The sequence below is a fragment of the Candoia aspera genome, chromosome 6 (genome assembly GCF_035149785.1).
Source record: "Candoia aspera isolate rCanAsp1 chromosome 6, rCanAsp1.hap2, whole genome shotgun sequence".
NCBI lineage: Eukaryota > Metazoa > Chordata > Lepidosauria > Squamata > Boidae > Candoia > Candoia aspera.
In genome coordinates, this window is record NC_086158.1 from 2,009,181 (window position 1) to 2,022,455 (window position 13,275).

The following is a 13,275-nucleotide window of genomic DNA, read 5'->3' on the forward strand; positions in this document are numbered from 1 at the left end:
GCCTTTCAGATATTGCAAGGCGGCTGTCATATCCTTCTGCAGACTAAACATTCCCAGATCCTTTATCTGTTCCTTGTTTCCACACCTCCTCCCACCCTCTTTGGCAGCCTTCCTCTGAGTTTGCTCCAATTTGTCCCTGCCTCTCCTGAACTCTGGTGCCCACCTCTGGTGGGGCCTGACAGGGGCACAGAAGAGGGGACCATAACTTGCCATGCGTTGGACCCTGTGCATCCAAAGATAGCACTGGCCTTTTTATCAGCAGCATCACCCATTCGCAGCATTTGTCCACCTTGGCCACTTTAAGATGTGTGGACTTCAGCTCCCAGAATTCCCCAGCCAGTCGGCTGGGGAATTCTGGGAGCTGAAGTCCACACATCTTAAAGTGGCCAAGGTAGACAAATGCTGCTCTAAGGGTTGGCTATTAAACAATCTCTACCAGTTCCTGGTCCCTTGAAACACAAACAGCCCCATTCTTGGTGTTCCTGGATGTTTGTGCGTGTGTGTTTTGCAAGTTCATTGCGCTAGAATTCTATCCCTCCCCCCCCAAAAATCTCTTCCCTCCCCCTCTCACCTGATACCCCCTGGAAGAGCAGGAGAAAGAAAAGTCCCAAAGGGGCAAGCCCATACGTTCCCTCGGGCAGAATAAAAGGACTTTGAGATGCACAAACCACTTCCTGCTTGCTGTTCCTACGTTCCAGAAAGGGGGATCCAGTTACTAATTTTCTTCTAAGCAAAACTGCAGATGGGAAGATAGGCCGGGGACAAGACGTGTTGTTTGTATCCCAGACGAATCTGCTTTCTCTCTGTGCGTGTTTCACACACACATTATAGTAGAGTTCGTATTTCGCTCCGCCGGGAGAGGAAAATCCCTTTCCCTTATATCACTGAATCCACCGAATCACTGTCTGGATGACCTCACTTGGCCTCCCTGAGGTTGGCTGCATGGCCACTCCTGCACCGTCCAGCTCTGCCAATGTCACTTTCCCTAACCCTTCAAGCCGAGGCATCCTCAGCTTTGCTTTAGCTGTGCCTGGATTGAAAAAGGGCTTTCTCCCTTCTGTTGACACGGTTTGAGGGCAGCCACAAGGGGGGTGTGGGGGGCGGGGAAATTCTGCAAGCCAAGGCCGTGGCCGTTTGGTCAATGGCTCTCAAGTGGGAGAGGGAGGGCCATCCATCTCTCAGCTGCTATGTCTCCCTCTGCATCTCTCAGATGTTGTTGAGGAGACTTTAGCGCTATTCTGGAATGGCGCTAAACCCACTTCCATCAGGAGTCCAGTAATTAATTCTGGCTTGGTGCAAGGGTCAGCGGGTCATCCAGTTCCCTCTGAATGACCCTCCCCCCCAAAAAAAATCTTTGCACAAAACCAGATGGCTTGAACTCACCGGTCCAGCCCTCTGTCAAAGCTCCCCAGCCCATGGTGGACGACTTCCTGCCAGCTGATGACGTTTGAAAGGAGGGGAAGAAAACGAAGATGGAGGAAGCCACCCATCCTGGCCACTAAAGTGTTTGGCACTGCAGAAATACAGTTTTCGCTCTATGATTCCAAGCTGAAAAGGTCATCGGTTGTTTTCCTGCAAAATACGGCTTCTCACAACTATTTCAGGTAAAGATCTAGCATTCACACAGCTTGCTAAATTAGGGTAGTATTACCTAAGTTAGATTAGTTTATACTGTCGGACCCCAACCTGATGGGTTAGTTCATGGTTCAGTGATGGTGTGAACTCAGGAAATGGTCATTATGGGTACTAGATTAAGCATGATGTATGAACACAGCCACTGAGCTCCATACTAGCTAGCCATTCTTGTCTATTTAAGTGGCTGTGGTCCCAGATCAGCCTTAACCAGGTTAAGCAGAGGCCTAGCAGATGTATCCCTGTAATAGGCTAAGTTTGGTTAATATTTATCATGGTTGGGTTTTTCATGGCTTAGGGGGATATGTAAGCCCAAACCTGTAACATTCAATCTATTTTGAAAACTAAGGAAAATGGGTTAATCCATGACCAGTTTCAGCATCTGGTGTGAATGTAGCCACTCTGGGAGAACGTCGTGCCTCATGAAATTCAGCTCATGAAAACCCAACATATAAAACTCACCCACCTCCCTGCCCCTGCCCCCATTTTTCTGGCTGGTCCCTCCCTGACCCACCTGACAGATGGGGCTAAGCCTCAGGCAGCCGTTTTTGACCGGGTGCTCCATGAAGGTGGCATACGGAATATTGGTGGACCAGGGGTTCCAGTGGGAGAAGAAGTTTGGCTCTTGCTGTTTGTCCCAGAAGATCCTCAGGCCTTCTCCATCCTTCCTAGAAAGCAAAACATTTTGCGTGATGGGGTGTTTCTGGCCAGCCCAAGAAGAGGGGGCTCTCTTGGGCCGGGCAACCGAGTTCTCCAGAGAAACCAAAACACAGGAGGCCGATCAACGATGGGAAGTAGCTCCTAGATGGAAGAAGGTCTTGGGGCTAACACCACTTAGGGTATTGTAGGGCTAGAAAATGGTGGGAAAACATGGGAGAGTTAAAAGCTCCAGAGGGTGACACCTGAGCTGCTGGAGAAAACAATCCATGGATGAGTCAAGATGAAAAGCACAAAAAAACTCTTGTCTGGACGTTCCCTAAGATACAACCCCCGGGCGGGGGAAAGACAGTTCCATTGCAAAATGAAAGGAGAGGAACTTCTAGGTCCTCCCTCCCTGCTCTGTGCAGGGAGGTGGCAAAGAAAGCCTCCTTCACTGCCCCAAGGCCATGCAAGGTCGTTACACCACAAACTGCCTTGAACATCCTTCTGGCTCTCAACCACACCCTTTTCAGGAAAGATGGGACATCTCCAATTCCCTACAGCAGCGTTTCTCAACCTCGGCAGCTTGAAGATGTGTGGACTTCAACTCCCAGAATTCCCTAGCTAGCATGGCTGACTGAAAAACTCTGGGAGTTGAAGTCCACACATCTTCAAGTTGCCGAGGTTGAGAAACGCTGCCCTACAGGAACCCTATGTCCAAGATGGATGCCCTGTCCTCTGGAGGCATCACAGATGCATCAGGCAATGCCCCCAGCCCAATCCTTGCTTCTTCTCTAAGCATCCTTGGGACCCAGGATTGGAGGGTTGGAGACCCCACTGTGTGGCATTTCCCAGGGGTGCCCAATGGACCAAAATGGACCTCAGCCCCTGCCCATCAGATCTTCCAGACTGAAGCGAATCAGGGAAGGTTTTGGATAGCACCGATGATCTGGAGAACCTACGTGGATCTGTGGCAGATGGCCTTTTAGGAACCAGAGGCCGTTGTGGGGTCAAAACAAGAGCGGATAAGAGGGTGTTGCCTTGATGGCAGATTTTGTGGATCGACGTTGAAAACCATTACTGCTACATGTTAGACTTCGTCTTCAGAACACTTTAAGGAGGGACAGATTGGATGTACCGTCCCTTCCCTCCTCTCTGAAATGATCAGGTTTCCCGCTTCAAATGTAATTATTAAAAGCCACACAAACACCTCTCCGGAGGATGCCAAAATTCAGGCTTGGCTTTTGTATTGTCTCTGCAAACCAAATAAATCCCCCCTTTTTTTCCTTTCTGCTCCTTCCTGAATGCATAAACACAGCTCTGTTCATGGGCTCCTAACTCTGGGGTAGAGAAAGTAGAGGAGAAGAAAGGAGGGAAAAAAAATAATCAGACTTAAGCACTGTTTTTTTCCTATTCAAGAAGCACCTGGCTCTTGAGAGAGAAAAACAAAACAGAATGTGTGCATTTTCTCCCACAGAGACAGATCTCCAACCTGTGGCCCTCCAGTTATATGGAAGGGCAGCTAAGTAATCTGCAAACTTATTAGTATTAGTAGTAGTATTAGTATTATTATTAGGTCAAATCTTTCTAACAACCACTATCAAATCATGTCCTGGAGCAGTGTTTCTCAACCTTGGCAACTTTAAGCTGTGTGGACTTCAACTCCCAGAATTCCCCAGCCAGCATATGCCGGGGGGAAGATGCCAAGGTTGAGAAACCCTGTCCTAGAGGGATGCCCAAACAGGCCAAGGTAATAGATTCCTTATTAGCCATGCAGTCAGTAACAGTAATAAAAGACAGAAGATCAAAAGTGCCAGGCAAGCATAGAGTTCAAATGTCCACCCCGTCCCGCCTTCTTCAGTCCGGTGCCTGAAACCGCCATTGCAACACCAGCATCCCCGTCCAGCATGGTGGGTGGAGAATGCTGGGATTGTGGTCCATCACACTTGGATGGAGAAAGTTTGCCAAGAAAGTCAGGATAAGCACGATTGAAAAACACTGCAGCATCAGAAATGCTGGTGGTGCCTGAAGGAGGCTCACACTGCATTAATTCTGCAAGGGTCCCACTTTATTCCTGGGCATAAGTCAATGCTGGGCACAAGTCCAGCAGCTGATGGAGTCAATGACGGTCCAGGAACTGTGTTCGCAGATCAGCTGCCTTTGAGTAGGACTCAGCTTGCCTGGTTTCCATCAGTGAAATGGGCAACCCCCAAATGAAATTAATAATAATAATAATAATAATAATAATAATAATAATAATAATAATAATATCATGTGGCCCAGGAAAAAGTGCTATATGAATGCCACCCTTGTGCTGATGGAGACTTGCTTAAGCTTTAGGTCCTTTCATACTAGACTGCCTGTGCCTACGATCCAGTGAAGAAGTCCTTCCCAATGTCCTGGATACATTTGATGGGACCAAAAAAAAGGGACTTTTTAACAGCCACACCTAGACTGTTGAACACCCTGCTTCAAGAGACAGGTCAGCTCCCTCTAGAGCAGTGTGTCTCAACCTCAGCAACTCTAAGATGGGTGAACTTCAACTCCCAGAATTCCCCAGCTAGGATGTATGGACTTCAACTCCCAGAATTCCCTAGCCAGTGTGCTGGGGTCCATACATACTAGCTGGGGAATTCTGGGAGTTGAAGTTCAAACATCATAAAGTTGCTGAGGTTGAGAAACACTGCTCTAGTTGATAACCTTTGATGAAGTGGTTAAGGGAGGTATGCATCTCACAGGAAGTGTAAATTTTGCCCGACATAATACACTATAATTTGCTAAAGGACCTCTCTCTTCTTTTACTCTATTGCCATCTTTGCAAACGTTTTTGCAGCTTTCTTTGAAATGATTTTACTTCTGCACTGGCTTCATGGGGGCTACCCATCCTGGCTTCCACATACCCAGCCAAACAGGTGAGGTACTGATTGGTATCCAGATCAATGGCTTAAAAGCAACAGGCAACGGAGCTCAAGTAGCTTCCACCGCCAGACAAGGGGGAACTGCTCGGCCCAGGCCAAGCAGTGATGCTTAGGGAAGAAAGGAAGGTTTATCCGATGAAGGAGGAAACTTTCAAGGGATAGGAAGGCAGGACACGCAACCGCTGCTATGTTGTGCCTCATCTCAAGGACACTCATGTGAGAAATGCAGCTCACAGAATAAATTTGACAAGGTCTTGAGAAGCAGCAGAAGCAAACTTTATTAATACGTTCTTGCAAGGATGGGGGGCTAGCAAAGTAGGCACCCCCCATGAACACAAAGCCCACAGATTTATTCCCTATCCTGGCCAGTAGAGCCCTCCTCCTGTTCCCCATTGGATAGGTACTGAGGAGTGTACAGCCTATCAGAAATGCCTAAAAATATCACGTGAAGTCCCGCCTCTGTTTCTATCTCCCGTTCCCCACTTTTTACCTCCCCCAGTCCCTTATTTCTTCAGCAAAGGATTGTTACCTTGTCGTGGTGCTGGAGCTTGAGCACCTCAGTGATGCCATGAGCTAAACCGTGAAGGGCCACCCAAGACGGGAAGGTCGTGACAGAGAGGTCAGACTAAATGCGATCCCTGGGGAAGGTAAAGGCAACCCACCCCAGTATTCTTGCCGTGAAAACTCAATGGATCAGAACAACCAGAGATATGTCGGGATACCATCGGAAGATGAGACCCCCAGGTCGGAAGGTGGTCAAAATGCTACTGGGGAGGAACAGAGGATGAGCTCAACTAGCCCCAGACGTGATGACGCAGCTAGCTCAAAGCCGAAAGGACGGCTAGCGGCCGACGGTGCTGGTGGTGAACAGCGAATTCGATGTTCTAAGGATCAACACACCATTGGAACCTGGAATGTAAGATCTATGAGCCAGGGCAAATTGGATGTGGCTATTGGTGAGATGTCAAGATTAAAGATAGACATTCTGGGCGTCAGTGAACTGAAATGGACTGGAATGGGCCACTTCACATCAAATGACCACCAGATCTACTACTGTGGACAAGAGGACCACAGAAGAAATGGAGTAGCCTTCGTAATTAATAGTAAAGTGGCTAAAGCAGTGCTTGGATACAATCCAAAAAACGATAGAAAGATCTCAATTCAAATTCAGGGCAAGCCATCTAACATCACAGCGATCCAAATATACGCCCCAACCACAGATGCTGAAGAAGCTGAAGTAGAGCGGTTCTGTGAGGATCTGCAGCACCTACTGGACAACACACCTAAAAGAGATGTTATTTTCATCATGGGAGACTGGAATGCTAAGGTGGGCAGTCAAATGACACCTGGAATTACAGGTAAGCATGGCCTGGGAGAACAAAACGAAGCAGGACATAGGCTGATAGAATTTTGCCAAGACAATTCACTCTGCATAACAAACACTCTCTTCCAACAACCTAAGAGACGGCTTTATACATGGACTTCACCAGATGGACAACACCGAAATCAGATTGATTACATCCTTTGCAGCCAAAGGTGGCGGACATCTATACAGTCGGTAAAAACAAGACCTGGAGCTGACTGTAGTTCCGATCATGAACTTCTTGCACAATTTAGGATCAGACTAAAGAGATTAGGGAAGACCCACAGATCAGCTAGATATGAGCTCACTAGTATTCCTAAGGAATATGCAGTAGAGGTGAAGAATTGATTTAAGGGACTGGATTTAGTAGATAGGCTGTCTGCTGAGACACTAGAAGTAGCCCAAGAAAGAAGGAAAGCAAAAGGCAACAGTGATAGGGGGAGATATGCCCAATTAAATGCAAAATTCCAGAGGTTAGCCAGAAGAGATAAGGAATTATTTTTAAACAAGCAATGTGCGGAAGTGGAAGAAGACAATAGAATAGGAAGGACAAGAGACCTCTTCCAGAAAATTAGAAACATTGGAGGTAAATTTCAGGCAAAAATGGCTATGATCAAAAACAAAGATGGCAAGGACCTAACAGAAGAAGGAGAGATCAAGAAAAGGTGGCAAGAATATACAGAAGACCTGTATAGGAAGGATAACAATATTGGGGATAGCTTTGACGGTGTGGTCAGTGAGCTAGAGCCAGACATCCTGAAGAGTGAGGTTGAGCGGGCCTTAGGAAGCATTGCTAATAACAAGGCAGCAGGAGACGACGGCATCCCAGCTGAACTGTTCAAAATCTTGCAAGATGATGCTGTCAAGGTAATGTATGCTATATGCCAGCAAATTTGGAAAACACAAGAATGGCCATCAGATTGGAAAAAATCAACTTATATCCCCATACCAAAAAAGGGAAACACTAAAGAATGTTCAAACTATCGAACAGTGGCACTCATTTCACATGCCCGTAAGGTAATGCTCAAGATCCTGCAAGGTAGACTTCAGCAGTTCATGGAGCGAGAATTGCCAGATGTACAAGCTGGGTTTAGAAAAGGCAGAGGAACTAGAGACCAAATTGCCAATATCTGCTGGATAATGGAAAAAGCCAGGGAGTTTCAGAAACACATCTATTTCTGTTTTCTTGACTATTCTAAAGCCTTTGACTGTGTGGACCATAACAAATTGTGGCAAGTTCTTCGTGGTATGGGGATACCAAGTCATCTTGTATGCCTCCTGAAGAATCTGTATAACGACCAAGTAGCAACAGTAAGAACAGACCACGGAACAACGGACTGGTTTAAGATTGGGAAAGGAGTACGGCAGGGCTGTATCCTCTCACCCGACCTATTCAACTTGTACGCAGAACACATCATGCGACAAGCTGGGCTTGAGGGATCCAAGGCTGGAGTTAAAATCTCTGGAAGAAACAGTAACAATCTCAGATATGCAGATGATACCACTTTGATGGCTGAATGCGAAGAGGAACTGAGGAGCCTTATGATGAAGGTGAAAGAAGAAAGTGCAAAAGCTGGCTTGCAGCTAAACCTCAAAAAAACCAAGATTATGGCAACCAGCTTGATCGATAACTGGCAAATAGAGGGAGAAAATGTAGAAGCAGTGAAAGACTTTGTATTCCTAGGTGCGAAGATTACTGCAGATGCTGACTGCAGCCAGGAAATCAGAAGACGCTTAATCCTTGGGAGAAGAGCAATGACCAATCTCGATAAAATAGTTAAGAGCAGAGACATCGCACTGACAACAAAGGTCCGCATAGGTAAAGCAATGGTGTTCCCCGTAGTAACATATGGCTGTGAGAGCTGGACCATAAGGAAGGCTGAGCGAAGGAAGATCGATGCTTTTGAACTGTGGTGTTGGAGGAAAATTCTGAGAGTGCCTTGGACTGCAGGAAGATCCAACCAGTCCATCCTCCAGGAAATAAAGCCAGACTGCTCACTTGAGGGAATGATATTAAAGGCAAAACTGAAATACTTTGGCCACATAATGAGAAGACAGGACACCCTGGAGAAGATGCTGATGCTGGGGAGAGTGGAGGGCAAAAGGAAGAGGGGCCGACCAAGGGCAAGGTGGATGGATGATATTCTGGAGGTGACGGACTCGTCCCTGGGGGAGCTGGGGGTGTTGATGACCGACAGGAAGCTCTGGCGTGGGCTGGTCCATGAAGTCACGAAGAGTCGGAAGCGACTAAACGAATAAACAACAAAGTCCCTTATTTACTTCTTTCCTTATAAGGCAGCTAGCCCCCTTGGAGCAAGTAGGTCAGGGTCATGTCTGACCACAAAGTTTGCTAGAACTGGTTTTGAGCATATTTTCAGCATTGGTTAGGCAGTTTATTTCCTTTACACCTGCTAATATGGAGACACAGTCTCCTGTTCCCCTAACCACATATCCCACTTCCTCAATATACTGACAAGCAAGCCTAGTTTTGCGATTCACTAGAAAGCAAGCTTCATTTGGCAATTTTCTGAAAAAGCAAGTTCTTTTCTATTGTAGAAATAACTATTGCAAAAACAACATTGTTATCCCCTTTTCTCACACTGATAGATCACCGGTGATCCTGCAGGCTGATTGTGAGTCTTCCTAGGACACGGGCGCTCTGGTATTGGAGCACTTGGTGGGCTAATAGAAGATTGCCAAATTCACATGTCCACCTAGCAGCCTTTGCTGCCTTCAGCTGAGATGTTCCACCTGCATCCTGGAACCAGGAGACAACCAGGCTGGCATGGAGGGTGCATTCCCCACCAATGATCCTCTCCTGCCTCGGCTGCTTCTCTTCCCAGTCAATTCCCTGCCAACACCGATTTCCTTCCATGGGGATGAATGGCAAAGCCTAACAAATTTTACACACCTTGGGTAGTGTTGAAACAAAGAGAAGGGGAGAGGAACGTCAGTACAGCAAAGAGGGATTTGCATCAGCTTGATTCACGGCTGGGGATGAGCTGAAGGAACATCATGAGGACAGGTGAGAAGAAGGGATTAGTGAGGGGCGGCTTGGCCGCAGTTCAGTACAACTGGGATGAAGCCCTAAAAGGACTTGGGAAGGAGGACTGGACCAGCCTGTTGGTTCACTCCTTGAGAAAGCACTGCCAGTTGGTGTGGGCAACATCAGACTTACTGAATGTGGTCAACACGAGAACAAAGCTGAGCCAAAAATGCATTTACTGTTAAGCCCTGGGGACCTCCTGGGCGGAAATTTTCTCCTGCCTTTTTTCTAGCAGTTACCACCCTGTTGGAGAACAATAAATGTGGTTTGAAAATTCATTCCAAGGAGGAGGGAATTTCAGAGACATTGTCCCAGACGGAGTTGGGTGGCCTGCACCTGGTTAGCGGCCAGGTGGGCCAAAGCTTCAGAGAAACGGCCAGCCCCTGTCTCTGCCCCCATACAGGGAAAGCAGCTTTGGAAGGCCAATCGGCCTGGCTCCTAATTCTACTGGGAAGGAAATGTAAGGTTTTGAAGGGGAGGCGCCTCAGCTAGACGTGGAAGCCCATCAAGATGGGAATAAAGATGGAAAGAACGGATTTCTTCCACTGCTGTAATTTTCTCTAGTAGGCTTGAAGTCCTGCACATCATCTGCGCAGACAGATTTGCTTCATCAAAAGGCACCCGTGGCTTCACCCCTCTTTGTGTTTTCTTCCCTCCCCCCCCATTCCTCCTCCTCCTCTCTTTCTCCTTCTCCTCCTCCTCCTCTTCTCCTGCTCCTCCTCCTCCTTTTCTCCTCCTCCTCCTCTCCTCCTCCTCCTCCTCCTCTTCTCCTCCTTTTCTCCTCCTCCTCCTCCTCTCCTCCTCCTCCTCCTCTCCTCCTCCTCCTTCTCCTCTCCTTCTCCTCCTCCTCCTCCTCCTCCTCCTCCCCCTTCTCCTGCTCCTGCTCCTTCCTCCTCTCAAACTGCAGAACTCACATTAAAAATATAGCCAGAAGCGGCATGCGGCAATTTATGAGGAAGCACAGAGACCCGTCTTGCTCCTGAGGCAAGGCGTACAGATCCAAAGGGGACTAGGGGAGAGTAAATACCACGGCTGCTGAAACCACCTCAGGCGGAGAGCCTTTTGAAAGGGAAAAGCAAGGAAAGCCCAAGGCCATCCATGCCCGGCATGCCAGGATGCTGCTGTCAGCCCTGTTTGCATGCGGACCTGAAGGAGGAGGAAAGTTGGCACCTTGAAGGGCAGGGGAAGATGCCAAGCAAAGGGTGTCCTCACCCCCACCCTGACAAGCCAGCCATGCATGGAGATGCTGCACCGAGACAGACCAGGAGAGGTTGGGAGCAGGCATGTCTGCAGTTCAAACTTTGCCCTGCAGCTCTTACACACACACACACACACACACACACACACACAGTGCCATCTTTCTGGGCTCTGGAGTCAACTGGCTGCCAACCAAAAACTTTGGGCTCCACCAGAGAAACAGCCTGTCCCCTTTCCATGTCAGGAGAATGAGAAGGAAAGGACCAAGCCCTCGCCCAGGGCTGGCCAGAGATGTCCTGCAAAGAGCACCATGGCATCCCCGGCCCTCCCGCTGGATGCCAAAATAACACACTTTTTAAAGCTAAAATTCAAAGTGTGTTTTCTGCTTACAGCTGGCAACCGGTGCCTGTCCCAGCAGCTGCAGGCAGCAGGCTGAGAGCAGGGCAGGAGTTCCAGATTCCTCAATGCCCGGCTGTTGCCACAGCTGCCAAGGGGATCCGGCTCCTTCTCCCCAACGGGGGTGGGGGCGGCTTGATCCGAGGGGAGGCTCCAAGGGGGCCAACCCAGGTCATGAAGGAAAGGGCCCCCCTGCTTAGGAAACAGGCAGTGGGTTGTGGGGTGGAGGGGTCAGCTTAGGGCTGGAGAGACCCCAGTTGAAGTCCACCCTCAACCATGGACCTTCACAGAGTCGTGGTTGGGGGGAAAACTGGAGGGAGAACCCCACATAATCCAGGTAAGCCAGCACATAAATCTAAGAAAATAAAAACAGAAGAAGAGAAGCCTCCCTCAATTTGAGGGTGTCTCCTGATGAGTCCAGGCACATATCCATGGGGTTTTCTTGGCCACCATGAGGAAGCAGTGGCCAATGTCTTCAGCCAGGATGTGTCTTGGGCTTCCCAGGCGAGGAGACTACCTTGAGGTCTGGATCCTACACCGCTTGGCCTTTTGATGTCCAGCAAGGCTGGCCAGCTGCTGCAATCCCGGCCATGCAAAGCTCTGGATCATATCCTACTGGTCCTGCCTGGATCGTGGGAGCCTCGGGGGCAAGATGGACCCAGACCTTCTCAGAGCCTTTTCCAAATGTTTGCACCAGCCGAGCGACGCAGCCATAATGACGGGCGAGAAGGCCACTTTGCACAGCAGTGTAAGGACTGTCGCAAACTCAAAGTGGGAATTGAAGGGGGGGGGTTGTGAGCAATTGAACAAGATGCTTTTCCTCCTGTTGAAGACTTTCCCTCCCCTCCATAGTCTGTCAGAGAAAACAAGCCAGAATGAATGGAACTGTGAGAGATCAGCCCTAATTTCCTCTCTCTGTCTTCCTCTGTGGGTGCGCATATTTGTGTACGTGTGTGTAATCCCACCCTGGCAGGAAGTTTTCGGGTCATTGGGTAACCTCAGAAAATGGGTCCCATCTAGGAAACACATCTGGGAATGGTGCCTAGAAGTGTCACGAATCTCAGTGCCCAGTTTACCTTCACACATATGGATGACAAACCCTGGATCTTTTATCTTACCCATCCTCCCCTTCAGTTGGTCCTTGGATGGGAGACCACTAGGAAATACCACAGAAAAACATTCTGGAACAAGGCAAAGGAAACTGCTCCCCTCCTGTGGCCCAGAAAAGCCCATGGCCTCATCCTGGGCATGATGAGGCCATCTGGGGAAGGGGGGCCTTTGCTGGGGGAGGGGCCTGGGTGGACCAGGGTGGGCAAAGCTGGCCTCAAGAGAGGCTGTTGGTGCTTTTGAGCAGCATCTCCTGCTGGGGGCGTCTGGAAGTCCAGGTCAGGCGGGGGAGGCACCTGGAAGCATGTTTTGTCTTGACTGAATGCAAATTTCCCAGCAGCAGCAGCAGCAGCCGCCCAAGTTGAGGAAAGCAGCTGTTGTCACAGGGAGGGAGGGAGGGAAACGTATCTGGAAGCCAACTCAGTTGCAAATTAAACAGAACAGTCGGGGCACGGGGGGCGGGGGCGGGGGAGCCACGCCAAGATCTAAAGGCTCGATCTACTTAAATGCCCCCTTGCCTTGTTCCAGGCTGCACCTGAGTCATGGGATAATTTGGATAGTGTTTTCTGCCCCTCCAGGGGATTGGTGTGTTCCTACCAGCCCAGCCCAGGTAGGAGGATGGTGCCAAATCAGTCCCTGGGGTGTGCGGGTGTCTCTCTATGTGTGTTTGTGTGTGCATGCAACTGCAGCTCGCTTTCTTCCTACCCCTTGCAAGGGGCAATGGCTGCGGTGCAGCACAGCTCAGAGCCTCTGACCAGACATTTGCCAGCTCAGCTGGGGAGAACAAGGCGCCACCAGTCTTTTACCTGATGGGGTCCCAGACAGCCCTCCTTCCAACCCCTGGGTGGGCTGTGCAGAGTTGCACCTGCCCGAAGCCCCCTTGGCCAGGGTCAGGGGACCCACGAGGTCCTTCTCTGGTGCCCACCCAGCCCAGCTGCTCCTCTCTTGAGCGCACAGCGGTCGCTCTCCATGCAGCC

The 13,275-nt window shown here is 49.3% G+C and overlaps 1 protein-coding gene across 1 annotated transcript in view; it reads right to left on the reverse strand.

Moving 5' to 3' along the window:
- TPRG1 (tumor protein p63 regulated 1) overlaps positions 1-13,275 on the reverse strand; it is a 38,587-nt gene that overhangs the window by 7,863 nt on the left and 17,449 nt on the right. Inside the window, exon 4 of the mRNA XM_063306239.1 lies at positions 2,147-2,300. Coding sequence (XP_063162309.1) covers positions 2,147-2,300 — 154 coding nt within the window. The remainder of the gene's footprint in view (positions 1-2,146; positions 2,301-13,275) is intronic.